The 17560-nt window shown below is 36.4% G+C and overlaps 1 protein-coding gene across 1 annotated transcript in view; it reads left to right on the top strand.

Moving 5' to 3' along the window:
• bbs9 (Bardet-Biedl syndrome 9) overlaps nucleotides 1-17560 on the top strand; it is a 119922-nt gene that overhangs the window by 72660 nt on the left and 29702 nt on the right. The window contains exon 19 of the mRNA XM_016520246.1: nucleotides 2699-2818. Coding sequence (XP_016375732.1) covers nucleotides 2699-2818 — 120 coding nt within the window. The remainder of the gene's footprint in view (nucleotides 1-2698; nucleotides 2819-17560) is intronic.

Below are 17560 nucleotides of genomic sequence, written 5' to 3'. Positions count from 1 at the left end.
ACGCGTTTCAGAAAGGCGGGGCATAGAAGAGAAACAATAATGTACAGTATGTGGAAAATAATGTGTTTTGTGAACTTTAAACCACATAAACACATTTCATTACACCAAATACACAAAATAATGTTCTTTTTAGCAACATCATATGATCCCTTTAAAGTCGAGCCATATTTAAAGATTTGTTTAAAGGAGTTTTATGGAAGTTTTTTTCTTGACAAAATTTAAATGATAAATCAAATACTGGTAACACTTTATTTTAAGGTGTCCTTGTTACACATTTTACATGTACTTACTATTATAATAACAATTAATTATGCATAATTACATGCAAGTAACCCTAACCATATAGTAAGTACATGCAGTTAATTAATATTACTCGGTACTTAAATGTATAATTACACTGTAACAAGGGCACCTTAAAATAAAGTGTAACCCAAATACTCAAATGAAATACAGTTTGTGTTTTTATATTTCGTTTTGTTATCACTTCATCATTACTCCTTCCTTAATTAAAACTGTATTTAAAGCTTCAAATGATAATTGACAAATATTTAAACCATGCATCAATCAATAGCTATGAGCAGAGCTTATGGGCAGACTAGCCAGTGCAATGGAGCAACAAATCATTATAGGTAACACAGTAAGCTAAATTAAGGCATTTTTAATAAGCGTTGTAGTAAACCTATTCATTGTAATGATTATATATTATATCTTATATTGTATGTGCATCTCGTCTAATTAGTTGATTGAAATATTCCAGGCACATCAATCGCTAAACTTTCTGTAAATAAAATCCGTGGCTGTAGATGTAAAAACTCATATTGACTTATATTTACTGCAATTCAGTCGAAGATTTCAGCAGATTTCTGTTGCTAAAGCAGTGACCAGCTGTAAATGCTGTTAATGTGAAGTGGAAACATCTAGAGGAAACAACAACGTAGTTGTTGATAGGAGCCTCAAACTCATGATGCAGAACTGCTGAGTGTTGGGGAAAGTAGCACATTAACATGGGGTTTACCTGCTTTCAGCACTCACTACAATATCCTGACTATTTCTGGAGGAAATGTCATCACAAGAACTATTCAATGACAAACTAATTTATAATTGACCCTGAAAGTCCCTAAACAGGACTCCATTCTCAAATATAAAACCCAGTGGCACAAATGAGAGGAGAGAATAGGCTTTTTTAAAAGTGAATCTTTTAGCTAAAACAAGTCTACTTTTTCTGTTTCTTGCTTCTCTCATGAACTAAAACAATGAATGGAGCCACAGTTAGTTACAAGCTGAGACCAGACACTATTGAGTTGCTTGTTAGCAGATATCAGGTTTTGTTTTTGCAACATTTGAAAGCATTCTACTTGTTTAGTTGTAGGTGTAGTTACAGGTAAGTGTCGATCACAGACAAACCCTCCTGCTGTAAGGCTGCAGTACATTCACACAAATACCTCCATCTCTGATCTGAAATATTACCCCTAAACGAACAGCCTGTTAAGGTCTGTGTAAATATTAGAGGAGGATTATGATAAGCTTTTCTCAGGAAAGTAAGCAGTCTCACTAGATTTGTCTATTTGGGGTATGCGGTGTTGGTGTAAAAAAAGAGGATAAGGATTGTGGGTAAGAGGCTGGACCAAGAGACATAAGAGGCTGATTCATCAGTCCCCTTCAAAACTCCTAATTCTGGCTGATCCTCAGCAGTGAGTGTCAAATCCATCTGATGGAGTCCAGCAGGTGTACTCTGGTCTGCCAGCAGTTTGGAGACATTTTAAATATGTCAACAGTGTGTCAACACTGCTTTTCTATTACACAAAGCACAAAGTATAATTTTACGTAACTGCTCAATGTGTAGAATGTAACACTGTAAAGCCTGACTTATGAAATAATAGTCCAAAAATCTTTTTTTTGTTTTGTTTTGTTAAAATAAAATATTTTATTCAACCAACAATTAAAAAAAAAATGCATGTGTTTTATGTTTTGTACCATATTTGATAAATAAGGTGTTTATGGTATAGTGAGAATATGGAGCTCATACTTGAAGAGGAAAAAAACACCTCAATTTTATTCAGAAGTCCAAACTGCGCAAAATAAACAATTTGGTGCATATGTTGTTATTTATATGGTCAAAAGTAAGATTAATTTCTGATTGTTTGTAATGTAAATCAATTAAATTTGTATAACAGTATAGTAGACTGCTTGCATTAAATGCATATAAATATCAGTTGTTACTGTATATCTCTCAATAAAACGTGTTAATAAGATGATATTTAAATACTTAGTTTTATGATCAGAGCCCTGTAGTTTTCCAATGCAATATCATGATGATTAAGAGATGTACAATAAATGTTCCTCAAAAGCTTGATGTATCATATTTGATTCTTAGATTCTAAAAAATCTTTTAAGATTTTAGAGCAAAAACACACATACCACAACCTAAAGGCGGACAGTTTTAGAATTATACTAAACTTTTGTTTACTAAAACAGCCTACTAAAAAGTTTTGATCATGCTGATCATTTAAAATTCATGCATCAAACAGGATAAGTAGGCTTTAAGACCCTTTTGGGGTAGGGCCGTGTTTGTTTTGGTGATTTCAAATATCAACATTGGCTACCAGAAATCACTTACTCTGCCTTTAAGTGGAGTACGGAGTTATACTCTAACCAGTAACTTATTATTAATGATGAGTATTTGTATGTTGTTTTGCAGTTGGATGTGAGTCCATTCCTGAGCCGATAGTTGAGCAGGAGGAGGAACCACCGCTGCAGCAGGACGCCGCCAAGTACATTAAAAAGAAACAGCCATCCAAGAGAATCAAGAGCAAGTCGGGTAAGACATGCGGCAGTTCCAACACCTCAGAAAGCCTCACTACTGCACTGATTTAACAAGGTTGAAAAGCTGCAAATTGATAGAAAATCTCTAGATAACCAAGTAGTTGTGTAAAGATTGTGAACAAGTACATTTAGAGTCAGGTTTTGTGATATGTGAGGACACACTGTTTTGTGTATGTTTGTGTTCATACATGTTTAAGCAGGTCTGCAGCACGTGCCTTCATTTGTATAATCCAGAACTGCAGACATTGTTAATGAGCTGAAGATTTGTGAAATGTACACAGAGAAGAGCAATAAACACTCAAAAAGCTTTTCTAATTGCCAAAATCCAGAAACTCCGATTTATGTAAAAATGAAAGAAAGAAAAGAAACATCATTCAAAACAAGTAGACTGCATGTCCTCTGGTAAGCTTAAAAAATCTCATTAGTGTTGGAATGTATGAAATGGGTAGTAATTATTAACTAGTTCTTTGTAATTACTTTAAACTGTTTAAATTGCTGATGAGCTTTACTAAGATGTTTAATCCCATCAGGGTCCCAAAGAAACAGCATACAACAACCAACTGAATAAAACGTTGCCAGATTTACATTCAATAATAGTTTTGAATAAAACAGTACAATCTTTTAGTGGTACTCAATGGACATTTCATTTCCCAATGTCACATGCAAGAAGCAATGTAATATGTTGTAGAAGTGTCATCACAGGCACATTTTTCTGATGAGCCTGTGTTGTTCATTTTAGTTACTACAGTTACTGTTACCTATTTCCCAGATATTGAATATGTTTAGATTTCCATGGATCCTCAGTAGTGCACCCCAAATATTGGAGAAAGCCTGAATGCTCATTGGTTGGTTGTTGCTTTTGTCTTTGAAGAGGCAGATCTGCTCAGACATGTACCTCAGTCGCCAGCTCTCTTCTGTCTGAGTTATTGACAGTTGAAAGTTGAAGTTGAAATGTTCTAATAATTGTTAGCCAGCAATGTAAATGATTTTTTAAAACGTTATCAGGAACAATACTATTTAGAGTATATAGATATACAATATAGAGGAAATATGTAGAGGATAAATAATAAATTGTGGAGAAATCAAATGAAAAAAATCACAATGGTCTTGTTTTTTTTTTATCAACTTGCAATTCAGGGCTTCTGTATGAAGCATGTTAGATGTCAGATCTCTACATAAAACACAGTTTCTTTTTCAAGCATTGCTGTTAGTAACAGAGATATATGCTCAATGAGAAAGATAGGGAGACAAAAACAGTAACACCTTTTATGCTGTTCATCGACTGAACTTCTGATATGAACTGCACAGAAATCACCAGTTTCATATTTCATTACTCATTAAGGATAGTCTCTTAAATTGGTAACCCATGTTAAACAATAGAATAATTTAAAAAGTCAGTGTCACTCTCTGTGGTTTTGACATCAAAACCATAAAATGAACAAATAACTGTGAAAAACATTGCCATAGATCATGATCATCAGTAAATTTCTCTTGCAGAAAAATCACTTGTATCCCCCAACCCCAAGTCATTAACAGAGTTATATACTGTATATGAATTTCACTTAAAAGCGAACTATGATTGGTCACACTATATTCATATTTTATATTTATAATCAGACGTTTATTCCCTGTCAAAGTGTGCAGTTTTTGTCCATAACAAACTCCAGAGTGAAATGACTTCATGCCAGCAGTCAACAGTCTGAGTGAGCCTAGGTAAATCTAAACCACCCTACTGAGAGAACTCCCCGCTGAGTTAATGGCTCTTTTCATAGCCTCTTGCAATTGTTTAATTCAAGGGTGTCAAACCCTACTACCGGACAACTACCGTCCTGCAGATTTTCTGTTCCAAACCTATCCAACATACTTGTCTGTAATATTCAAATAATCCGAAACACCTTGAGTCCCAGGTTAAAGAATGCTCTTCCATCCTTAATCAGTGGGAGTGACAGACCACCAACAGAGGCTGGTGAGATTTCAATCCAACAGTTATGATAGGTGCAACATCTCTGACCAATGTTTAGTTGTTTCGAGTTTGTAAATGCAAAGGTGACTGTATGCAGGGCTCGCAAAATTTCAAAATTGCTGGTAGCTCTTCAGGCAGACATTCTTCAGATTTTAGTAGCCCAAAATGAATTTAAGTTTAAAAATTAAGTTTAAAAATAAATTTAATTAAAAAAAAAAAAGACCTGCTGAACTTCACTGCGGACAAATCAGCATGATTAAAAACTTCAGTGATCGCTTTTTTTCTTCAAATAACAAGTCAAGAGAGTAGGGGTGCAACGGATCACAAAACCCACGGCTCGGATCATATTGCATTATCATATCAGATTTTGAGTAACAGATCGGGTCATTTTGCAGATGAGCAAAAAAATATGGTTCTTTATTATTTAAATAACAGAATACTTCTTTGATACCACAGCAAAAACTAGTAGCATATAGGGATGTTACGATTCACGATACTGATTTCACAATACAATTTTTCTTTTTAACAAAATGAGATTTAAGACAAATTATAAATGAAAAGGTGTCCTTTTATTATTTCTCCAACAAAATGCTGCACATTTCTTTGTGAAATTGAAATATGTAAAATAATAAAACTAACTTGAAATTTTAAAACAAATCCCAAATCAAATAATTAAATAATACAAATAAAATAAATCTCTTCATATAAACAAACTGCTTTGGCTGTGCTTTTTCCTTTTAAAATCAGAGGCAACCACTGCATTTTAATCACGAGCCAAACAAAGATGCTAAATACATGTTATTTAGATTGCAATTAGATTTTATAATTTCAAAATTTGAAGCAAAAACAGAATGGTTTGATTTTAGCTTTGTGAATGAGACGCAAATGTCACTCTCTGACAGCAGGTGGCGCTTATGGAACAGCAGGTATTTATAGGCTGCTGCCCCTTTAAGACCGAATGCACGGATCCAATATAATGATGCACTTGAGATTTCTTTCTCCACTGTTTACGTTCACTTAAGACATAACTGACTGTGTTTACGAGAATACTTGCAGAGACAGTTATTTTGAGATAATTTTGTGTGTATGTGTTCATTCAGATTCAAGGATACGCGAAAGAGGAATCAATTCACATTGTCTGAAACGCGGCTCTCTGTGCGAGCTTTGAATGAGTGCGCGCAGCTCCGAATGCACGTGAATGGTTTAAAACACTTGAATATTTAAATCGGCAAGACTTAGAAACACGTGCAAACGATCAACTACGATCCGTTTTACCCCTACAAGCTAGTGAACAACGCAAATCAAGGAAGGAATTTTATATCACTGTTCAAGATAGCCCGTCGAGCAGGGTGGTGAAACATTTTGGTAGCCCGACTGGAAATCACAATAGCCCCGGGACGTCGGGCTAGTGATTTTGCGAGCCCTGGTATGGTTTTATTTTTAAATTCTTTAAGATAATACATTGAAAGATTGTATGATGTGACCTCAAGAAGACATGTATTTTTTCCTGCCAGGCTATATGATAATTCTTTCCCAAGACATCTACCCGCAATTCAGCGCTGACATGTCGTTCTGTACTCAAATTTCAGGTGGTAGTCCAAAAGAGTGAAAATATCTATGCAATCTATGTTATTGTTATTCTCTAAATGACTTTATTCAAACCACAAAAAGACAAACATACTGAAAAATGCATCTTCCAACCTGGGTGAAGTCATTACGTACATTAAGAAGAGTTTGGGGTAATTTGTAATTTAATGGAATACTATTAGAGCGGCATGGGCAGGATTTTGAACGGTCTCCAAAGTCCAAAGCTTCTCGTCCAGTATAAGACCCCTTCACAAAATTCACCACAAAGACCATTAATTCTCCATCTGTGAACATGTCACTCTAGGCGATCAAAGCCTCACAATTTTGCCCTATAACAACAGAAATCCTTTAGGATCCCAGAAATTTGTCTCAGATGGCAAAACCATGGCCAAAATTGTACAGTGTGCACCAGGCTTTAATAGCAGACACTCAGATTACTCAGTGTATGGCAGGGACGCGGGAAGTAGGGGTGCTGAGGTCCTTTCACCCAACACGGACACACACAGCACCCCCAACCGAAAACATCTTCCCGCGCCCCTGGTGTATGGTGAGTTTATGATGAGAGCCAGTAATAAATGGTCTTTACATGCTGATGTGTGTCATGATTAAGGCTTGATTGGCTCTATATTTAGCATATTGTCATACGGTTTCCATTATAATGCTGGTGCTCTATCAGATAGAGCTGAAACCCGTAGATAGCGGAGATGAGAGGGAAGCTGATGCCCATATATGAGCTCCCACTAAACAGGCCTCATTAATCTCTCATTATGTTAATGTTCTCAGAGCAGCAGGGTAAATCTGCACAAGTTACTCAAGACAAAATAGAGCTACTCACGTGAAGCACACAAGAGACAAGACTTAATGTTAATTCCAAAATATTCCTAAACTAACAAAAACATACTCTAACAAGCATAAAAACACAAGACATGCAAATCTTAGATAAAATGTTTTTTTTTTTTTTAATATTTTAGACTGTGTCAGACAAAAAAAAGTCTACATTATCTCTCAACGTGCACCATCTTGGTTGGATTTTTTCAGCTTGCTGCAGTGCATTCTGGGATTTGTAAAGAATAGAGTGCAACAATGCCTGTCCACTTTTTCAGTGACCTTCCCGAAGGGATTTTAAAAAAGTCTTTGTTAAAGTGTTGAAGCCATGAACCAAACCAACCAGCAACAATGTAAAACACAACATTACAAACTTTGATTTGAAGCAAAATAAAGTATTTAATAATCTGACAAGACTGTGTACTTGTCAAGGGAATATTTGTATGCAAATATTTATGTTGTTAGAGAGTGTAAGGAGACTGACTATATTACGTCATTCGCAGTGCTTCATTTTTTTTTCAGAATCATAGGTAATGTCATTTTCGCTAGGAATTATTTTGTTAAAGGCGGCAGCGTAATGTTGCTAATGTTTGTTTTAAGTGTATTTTTAGATAATGCATAAAAATTAAGTTCATTTTTAGAAAAATGTATAATAATAAAAAAAAAAAAATCCATTTGAAAGCATTACACGTTCACATGACACATACTGGCTATTAATTAAAAAATAATAATTATAAAAGCAAATAAGAGCACAATTAAAAATAAAAATGTATTAGTGGGTATAAAAAATAATCTCATATTTATACAAATTCCACTGTCAAGTTGCGAACACATGTGCAGTTTTATTTAATAAACAGATACAAAATAAACTGAAGTAAACCATGACATGAGCATGAGAACTTAACTTGAACAGACTTGACAAACTCACCAACAGAGGGTTACGATAACAAAGCTAGACCACCGACTAAGGAAATATGAGTGCTATATATACACACATGGACCAATGATTAAACAAGACACACCTGAAACTAATCATGACAATAAACCAATGAGAACATAACACATGAAGATAAAGAAGCATATGACAAGATCACATGAGAGGCACGGGCAATCACATGACACAAAACAGGAAACATAACTATGAGAAATTTCAAAATAAGACATAAAAATATGATCAAGAACAAAAAAACCTAAAACAGACATGAGATATCATTTTTCTCAGTTTAATGCAGAAGTGTGCATCACTGTGCATGTGCAACTTTGCGTGAGTGCCACACTCGCTTCTCAAAGTCATGTGACGTGAGCCAAATATAAAGGTGCGTTCACGCCATATCGAAATTCTCATAATTACGAGATTCCAACTTGTTAAAAGCGTTCACGTCCTCGTAGAACTCGTAATTACAACTTGTGAACTGGGAGTTTTCTGAGAGATAGTGTTGCCATAGAAAATCATAATTCAGAGTCCGAAGACGTGAACAGCTCCGAGTAGAATCTCGAAATTACGGTAATTACGATATGGCATGAACGCAGCATAATATGTCAGGGTTGTTTTAACACAAACATTAAACAAAATTACTGAAAGCATTTGAAATTATAAAATTTATACCAAATAAGTAGCTTGCGAGTATTGATATATATCGATATATGTGCCCTTTCATAGTTTTTCATCATATTTTCCCTTTTAAAACTACAGTGTATACTTCTTTTGATTCTTCTTTCAGCTTCTTTCAGTTTCTTTGAGCTTCCCGACCAACACAGTAACATTGACTCACCTAATAGTATGTATTTTATATCAATTTAAATATCAGCTATTTATGAAAATTTTTAGATCAACCAAGGTGATTGCAGATCACAGGTGCAACATGTTTGAAGAACAACGGTGAACCTCTGAGGCAACATTTGAGTTCATTTGCAGTTTTGCTTGGTTCATTATAAAAATTGATATTATATCAGAGTTTGAACCCAGACCCTTTGCATACTACAAAATCACACCACTAGGCTATCATGACTGACAGTCTTAGTGCCAGAACTGTCACTGATGGTGACTAGGTGCATAATGCCCCTGGTCCTGAATTCTTTCTAATTAATTGATTTACCAAATGCTCAAAGTGCAAAGACCTCCACACTCCCACATGCTCATGCATTCTCTACATTACTGGTGGCAGTGTGGTTTTACTGCAGTAAAAAAAAAACACGCTTCTGATGAGGTTGTGAGTTTGGCATTGAACAAAAGTCAAGTGGCTTTTGTGTCGTTTTTAACAATATACCTTTAAGTTTGTTAAAAGGAAGCGATATACTTTTCCAGATCCCAGCTGTGCAGTGGGCTGTAAACCGCACTGCATGTGCTATCAGAGCATCAATGACTAACGTATGTTCCTCATCACGGTCCCCAAAAACTCATTGAAACACTCTGCTCAGGCTGTGCACAATCTGTGTATGCTGTTGATGTTTTTTTGCCAGTGGCTGAAATTTTTATTATGTGTGTTTGAGTTATGATTTTGTTTAGGCCGTATGGTAATCCCCTAGTTTAATCAGATAGTCAGTAGTTTTCCAGAAAAGAAGGATCCTAAAACAAAAATCTTCTTTCTCTCTTTTCCCAGCGTGCACTGAAAAACGCCAGCCTGCGCGTACACATGTAGTTAGTTCCCTCCAATTACGCAGTAAAAACTGGGATATGTTCCATCCTAAATATTGAGGGATGGAAATTAGATACATTTCCAGGTAGCGCTTGTTAAAAAAAACAAGAAAATGCAAAGCAAAAATGTGTTGATGGCAAAGCTGTCGACAGATGTGTTTAATTGCATTAATTAATTAGATCTGCTTCACGGCAATAGCACAGCAGGGAAAGTGTAAGGAGATTACACAAGCTGATCTGTTTGGAGTTAGTTGGCAGGACAGTCGGTGTGGTTTCAGTGGCGGGTGGCCAGCCATCACCGCGGACAGAGAACTCAGTAAGAAACCGCCCGCAAACACTCACACATTCCACATCTCCCGCAAGCTCTGAAATGAGAATCTCCTCGAAATCACTGTCCACTCCGACTCCTACATGTGATTCATAACCTCCTAAAAAATGACTCCTGCTCCTATATATATATATATATATATATATATATATATATACAGTATATGTTGGAGGCAATAGACTAATTCAACAAATTATCAAAAGACTTAATTATATATTTTTTTTTTTACATTTTAAATATATTTTTCAAGGGAAACCCATTCTTCCAAAAATATTATCCCATTTATAGCCAGAAGTTGGAAATACTTTGACTAAGCTGCAGTGTAAATTTTCTGATGTTAGCATGGCCACACAAGCAAGCTACTTTCAACATTAGTCACATGATGCACTGCAGATGTGAAAATCTGGTCTGGTGAGGCCAACATACACATACACAATAAATACAGTATAGCCATTTTAGTAAAGTGTATATTTTTATTATTTATTAAGTGTCAGTTCACCCAAAACTAAAAAAATATTTTACTTACCCTGATATCATTCAAAACCTGTAAGACTTTCATGCATCCTCAGAACAAAAGCTAAGATTTTATAGTTTTTATTACATTTGTAAATTAAAATTCAGTTTTAATATTCTATCATATTTTTTTATCAATCCATTATCCGTCCAAGTCTAGGTTATCAACATTTTCAGGCTTCAAAAAGTCAAGTCAAGTCACCTTTATTTATATAGCGCTTTTAACAATAAAGATTGTGTCAAAGCAACTGAACAGCATTAATTAGGAAAATAGTGTGTCAATGATGCAGAATGACAATAGTAAACACTCATTTTTCAGTTAAAGGCAGTTCATCATTGAATTCAGTGATGTCATCATCCAGCTCAGTTCAGTTTAAATAGTATCTTTGCAATCATTTGCAATCAAGTCAACGATATCGCTGGAAATGAAGTGTCCCCAACTAAGCAAGCCAGAGGCGACAGCGGCAAGGAACCAAAACTCCATCGGTGACAGAATGGAGAAAAAACCTTGCGAGAAACCAGGCTCAGTCGGGGGGCCAGTTCTCCTCTGACCAGACAAAACCAGCAGTTCAATTTCAGGCTAGCAAAGTCACATTGTGCAGAGGAATCATCTGGTTCCTGTGGTCCTGTCCCGGTGGTCGTCTGAGACAAGGGGTCGTCTTTACAGGGGATCTGTATCTGGAGCTCATCTAGTTGTCCTGGTCTCCGCTGTCTTCAGGGCTGTAGAGGTCCTTTCTAGGTGCTGATCCACCATCTGGTCTGAATATGTACTGGATCCGGGTGACTGCAGTGACCATCTGATCTGGATACAGACTGGATCTGGTGGCAATGGTGACCTCGGAATAAGAGAAAGTCCATAAAAAGTCCATAAAGACACTATAAAATGAATCCATATAAACCAAGCTGTTTAATCAAAGTCTGCTGAAGAGACGCAAATATTTTATATGATGACTAGAGCTTCATTTAGGCTTTTATTTAGATATAACCATTGATCAATGCACATACATAAAAAATCTAAATCAGTGTTTGGAAGCTCAAATGTGATGGCTTGACGTCTTTCTAGACGTAAATAAATTTTAATTGTGTTCCGAAGATGATTGAAAGTCTTTTAGTAAAAGATGAAAAGTGAAAGGGTTTGCATAAAAGATGACAGATTTTTTAAACTGTGTACCACATTTCAATATGCACTTGTTTAGATAGTAGGAAGCCCCCGATTTTACTTAAACAGAGCAGTGTTTTGAGAACGTCATAGATCCATATTGTTTAAACTCTTCAGGAAGTCAGCATACCAGTGGCTTACTTATAGTTGACTCTACATATTAACGTGGCATTGAAGTATTTAAATATCAAAACAAGTACACATTACATCCTTCAATTAAGAATGAGGCTCTGGATTAAACCTGTGTTCGCCCATGAGTCCCTTCTCTTCGGATGTATGGCTGCTTTGTCTGTTAAATCCACTTGCTGCTCTGTCCTGCTGACCGCTGCAGAACCGGCGTGTGAGTCAGCACATCTGATTAACCCCGCTCACCCTCACTGCAGGAGTTTCAGTAGCCTCTGAGACGTGATTAACCATGACATTTGACACATCTCATAGAATTGTAAGATGTTTGTTTACGCCATGCAGACATGGATATACACCATACGGATTCTCTCAGATGATTTTCTAAGTTGCAGCTCCTCCTCCTGCATGTCTGACAGGATTTGACAGCTCTTTGTCTCTGTTTTCTCAGATGGTCACAGAAGCAACACACTTTTTAGTCGACACTACGGTTTTCCCACTTGATAAAATAAGAACCACTTGACAGCATTAAAATATAAATGACTAAATTGACCATTCTTACTGCTTGGTTAGATCTTAATTATTTAGATCTTACTGATTAAGCATGTTCTTTGTTCAGATCAGTGAACAGATAAATTCTAAAAATTCAGCAATGTGTTTGTATGTGGAACTTCTTGCATTGTCATAGCCACATGTTTACAAGCTCTGAAGATTTTATTTACTGTTGTTGACTTTAGGGCTTTTCTTTTTTTACTTTATTTTATACATTTGAAACTAAACAACAGCAGTGACTTGAATAAAGAAAAGAAAAAAAATACAATAAAAAGAGTATAAATAAAACACATACAGCATTATGTGAAAATCAAATAATAGAATAGGGAATCCTAACTGATCAGTTCGTTTTCAATGCATAAAGATACATGACAGGTGTCAACATTTGTATGAAAATATCCAGTTTAAGTTGGAGTTGGGCAGTCATATATTCCATTTTGTAAATAGATTCAAGTTTTTCTATCCACTGGGACATTTTTGATGGGTGTGGCTTCATCCAGTTAATTGTTATGAGATATATTCTGCATGTACTCTTATTAAGTACATGCAGGATACCCCAGGATTTTTATTACACAAATCCTGGGGTATCCCTTCAAGCTAAAAAAATAATATGTTTTTTAAAAACGGCAAAAGTAAAAGACAAGTCTATGTGCAGAATTTTCATAATTTCATCCTTTACCCTTTACCCCCATTAATTCTGGGTATTCATAAACTGATATTTCACACTGTGAATCCTCATAATATAATTCTGAAATTTCCAAAATTTTCATCCAAGGTAAGAATGAAGCTAGTTAAGCACATACAGTATGTGTGGCTTTTCTGGCATAGTAAACTTGCTCAGTAGCTCACCCGGTACAGCACTGCACTTGCAATATGAAGTACTCAGGTACGAGTCCTGTGAAACACTAGTTGTCGTTGGTTAGGTTTAGGGTAGAGTTTAGTGTAGGTAGTACTTTATTTTCAAATGTAATTAAGCATTAATATTTAGTGCCTCTAACTAGACATTTCATTTCTGAACTGCCAGATACATACAACTAACGTAGATTCACGTTCATCGGTTTTGGATAAAACTGAATACACTTACAGCGGCATTTACTATACATTTCACATTGTCACAAAACGTGCAAGAAACAATGTAATATTTTGCAGAAATGTCACCACAGGCTTGTTTTTTTCCCCAGTGAGCCTGGGTTGGGTAAATTTTACATGGACATCCATCAGAAAATAAATTTTCTACTGTCGTCCTCTTCATAAATATGCTATGATAAGCTGCATTATTTTGATGAAGCGCTTCAAGATCAGATGGTGTGTTGGGTATTTTGGGCTGTATAAGGTTGTCTGAGGTCAGGTCTCATGGTGATACTTCCTGAAGCCGTGACAGAAACACTGATCCAGGTTGAGCTTCCAGCCTCTATTTTTAGCCTCAGCTGTTGTAATTAACCTCACCTATTAACTTCAAACTATAAAATTGCTCTCTGATCAGCAGAAGGGCATCGTGCTGAAAGAATGACCTCACTGCTTTGCTGCGACATGCATCCACCTCCAACAGTTGCTCAGGCCCTAATCCTGATCCGATTGTACCTTCCAAGGATTAGAGAGCATTTTAATTTAGCCAATCAGTTCATCTTAAATCAACAAGGCTCTAAGTCCAGTCTGCCATGTCAAACACAAACAGCCACATGCCCTTGACCTCAAACACAAACATAAACCCTACTTGTGCAGCCACAGAGTGCAGTCATGAAGCTGGTGACACATTTTCTTAAAGTGGCGTGTAGTCTTTTAAAATGAAAATTTTGTCATTAATCACTTACCCCCATGTCGTTCCAAACCCCTAAAAGCTTCATTCGTCTTCAGAACACAATTTAAGATATTTTGGATGAAAACCGGGAGGCTTGTGACTGTCCGATTGACTGGCAAGTAAATTACACTGTCAAGGTCCAGAAAAGTATGAAAGACATCGTCAGAATAGTCCATCTGCCATCAGTGGTTCAACCATAACGTTATGAAGCGACGAGAATACTTTTTATTTGCGAAGAAAACAAAAATAACGGCTTTATTCAACAATTCGTCTCCTCTGTGTCTCTCCGCATCACCGTAGCGCCATTTTGTAGAATATCCGCTGAACGCAAGCAGCGTACGCTATTCTGTGTCAGCCGCGACACAAGGATACGTTTTCTATGTGTATTTACGCTTTGATTTGAACAAAAACAGTGCATCCGTGCAGTGCGGATTTAATTTATAATTTATAATTTTTATAATTAAATGTAAATTATAAATTAATTGTTATTAATTATTCGGCAGAATATTAGCGAAAGTGGTTTTCTCCGTTATCTCATACATGACGTAAGCGTGCTCTTGCACTTGTTTAGTGCAAGTGTGAGTGCAGGCCAGCGGGGTAGTGGGGAGGGGGGATAATCGCGCTCGGTTCTAGGCAACCGTGCCTAGTGTGAGTGCACCTTCAAATTTTCCTTTCTCTTTGGAGTGTTACAAGCTGTTCGTGCATAGATAAGATCCCTAAAGTTGCAAAGGCTAAAGTCTCAAACCCAAAAAGATATTCTTTATAAAAGTTAAGACTTGTCCACGCCCTCCTAAAACGCCTCGTTTAAACACGCCCCAAGAGTTGATAAAAAAAAAGAATGCTTTAAGCTAGAATAAAACGGATTGTTTTGTTTAAAAGTAGAGGCTCTGATCTTTATTTTGCTGTATTGCATATTCAAATATTCATACAGCAAAATATTCTGGAGGCCATCAAATTTTAGTGAAAATCATCAAAATCGCTGGCGGTGGCTGGCAACTTTTTTCAAAAATGCTAGCGGGGAAAGAGTTAATCATTTTTATTCTTCAGTCTGGACCTTGTAACACAGATGGTGAGAAGTGCCAGGACATAGACGTGTCTTGTCTCATGTTCAGAGCTTGTAAGGATAATGAGAGGCTCTTCCAGTGGACTTTCCCAGGATTCAGTGCTGGAATGTTTCATTAGTGTGCTGTTAGCTGCTCCATGGGCTCTCGGGACAATACAACAATGTTTAGAATAAATTATTTCCCCATGTATACCTACAGGAAGACAGTGATTTATTCATATCCTGCTCTTGGTTGCTACCAGTAACATGGGCTCAAAATAAAACATCAAGATCTCCTGTGAGATCTCATACCTGTGGCCTCCCTCCCTCAGAGCACATTAAAGCTGAAAATCCTGTAGTCACAATCACTGCAGGCTCATTGTTGCATGTGGAAAAAAAAAAGAGCTCATGTGTCTGGGTGGATGTACACATCATGACTTGCACAATGTAGACAGGTTGTGGTTTTCGGCACTCACCCCAGATTTACAAAAAAACTAAGGCCTTAAAATAGAGATCTGTCAAACACTCAAAACCAATTCCAATAACCAAAGCCATACACCTTTAAATGCCTGTTAAAATAGCGATCTCCACCATATAATGATAATTATGATAACAATATTGGAGAAAGATTGTTGGAATCACTTTCAGAATGATGATTAACGATGACAACATTGACAATTATATTGTTAAAGTGTGTTAGCATTTAAAGCGGCAAAGGACATAACTGCAGTGCAGGCTTATAATAAACAACGTTATCAGTCGTCTGTTGGTGTCTACACTAATATAGTTATCATTATAGTTACCATTATAGTTATCATTCCAACCCAAAAATGTTGTTCGAACCTACTTCTCAGTTCACAATTAATTATGAAATATCAACTTATAATAATAATAATATAACTAGGTTTCTGTTCACTTTTTCAACTGTAAATTTGGTGCATCCACATTGAATTTGAATTGAATTGAGGTTGACCAATAGGATGAACGATTATAATTAATATACTAATTTAATGCAAATAAGGCATATAATTAACACCCACACATCCATGTTGCTGTGTTGTAAATATGAAGGCACAACATAATCAATAACTCAAGTAGAGCACTGTAGAATTCTGCTACTTAAATGTAGAGATAATCTCACTCTCTTTCTCCCTGTCTCGAGTTTTCTTTTTCTACGCTACACTGAGCTGAGTTGTTTGTCTTCCCAGCGTTAATGTAGCTCATCTCCATCTGTTTGTGTGACAGGAAGTCCATTTTCACAAACACAGATTCAGACTGCTGTGAGGCTCAATAGGTGGCCTCTACTGTGATTTAGTTCGGTTCCAATATAAACAGCCTCACTGTTAAAAAATACAGCCTTCTAGTCTGTTACAGCTTCTCAAAAAAAGGATTAGTAGTGATGATAATAAGAAGAAGAATAGAAAACAGAAAAATGTGTGATCTCTGTCCTTCACTTGTCCAGACAGCATTTTAAGGCATCTTAGGTGAACTATGTATGCAGATGCTGTTCCAAAAAGTAGGTAACAGAATTTTGTTTCTCTCTCTTAAGATGATTCTAAAGCATTGCATGTGTCCTTCAAAGGCAATCCCAGAATACTACGACAAAGTGTCCTCCAAGTTAGCTTTTTATTTAATACTGAAAAAAGTAACAATAAATATTGTTGAATCTAATAAAAAGGCAACATTTCAACCAATATTTCTTTGTTATACTCTTTCGCACTTATAATTATTTGTAGGATTATTTAAGTACAACATGACTGTGGAAACCAACTTTGACTTGAATCGTCCATACGCTTAACATGAGCAGTCACTTCGAAGTTTCCATTTTGATGCCATTTTCTTTTCACCTCTGTGTTATGCTTACTTAGTAAAGTAATGTTTTTGAGCGTGACACTGCGTTGTTTAACCACTGTATTTACAGATGTAACCGCTGATTTTCAAGAAGTGGCACCAACCACCAGAAAGTGAATTTGAATTTTTATCCAGTCCGTCTGCCATTTTTTTCCCAAGACCAATTATATTGAACATACGTGGGGAAGTGGGGAAGTCGTGGCCTAGTGGTTAGAGAGTCGGACTCGTAACCCAAAGGTTGCGGGTTCGAGTCTTGTACCGGCAGGGATTGTAGGTGGGGGGAGTGAATGTACAGCGCTCTCTCCCACCTTCAATACCACGACTGAGGTGCCCTTGAGCAAAGCACCGAAACCCCCAACTG

Source organism: Sinocyclocheilus rhinocerous, unplaced genomic scaffold (assembly GCF_001515625.1).
Source record: "Sinocyclocheilus rhinocerous isolate Xijiao unplaced genomic scaffold, SAMN03320098_v1.1 scaffold839, whole genome shotgun sequence".
Lineage (NCBI taxonomy): Eukaryota > Metazoa > Chordata > Actinopteri > Cypriniformes > Cyprinidae > Sinocyclocheilus > Sinocyclocheilus rhinocerous.
The sequence above is the reverse complement of the archived record's forward strand: the minus strand, read 5'-3'. Positions and strand labels throughout refer to the sequence as shown.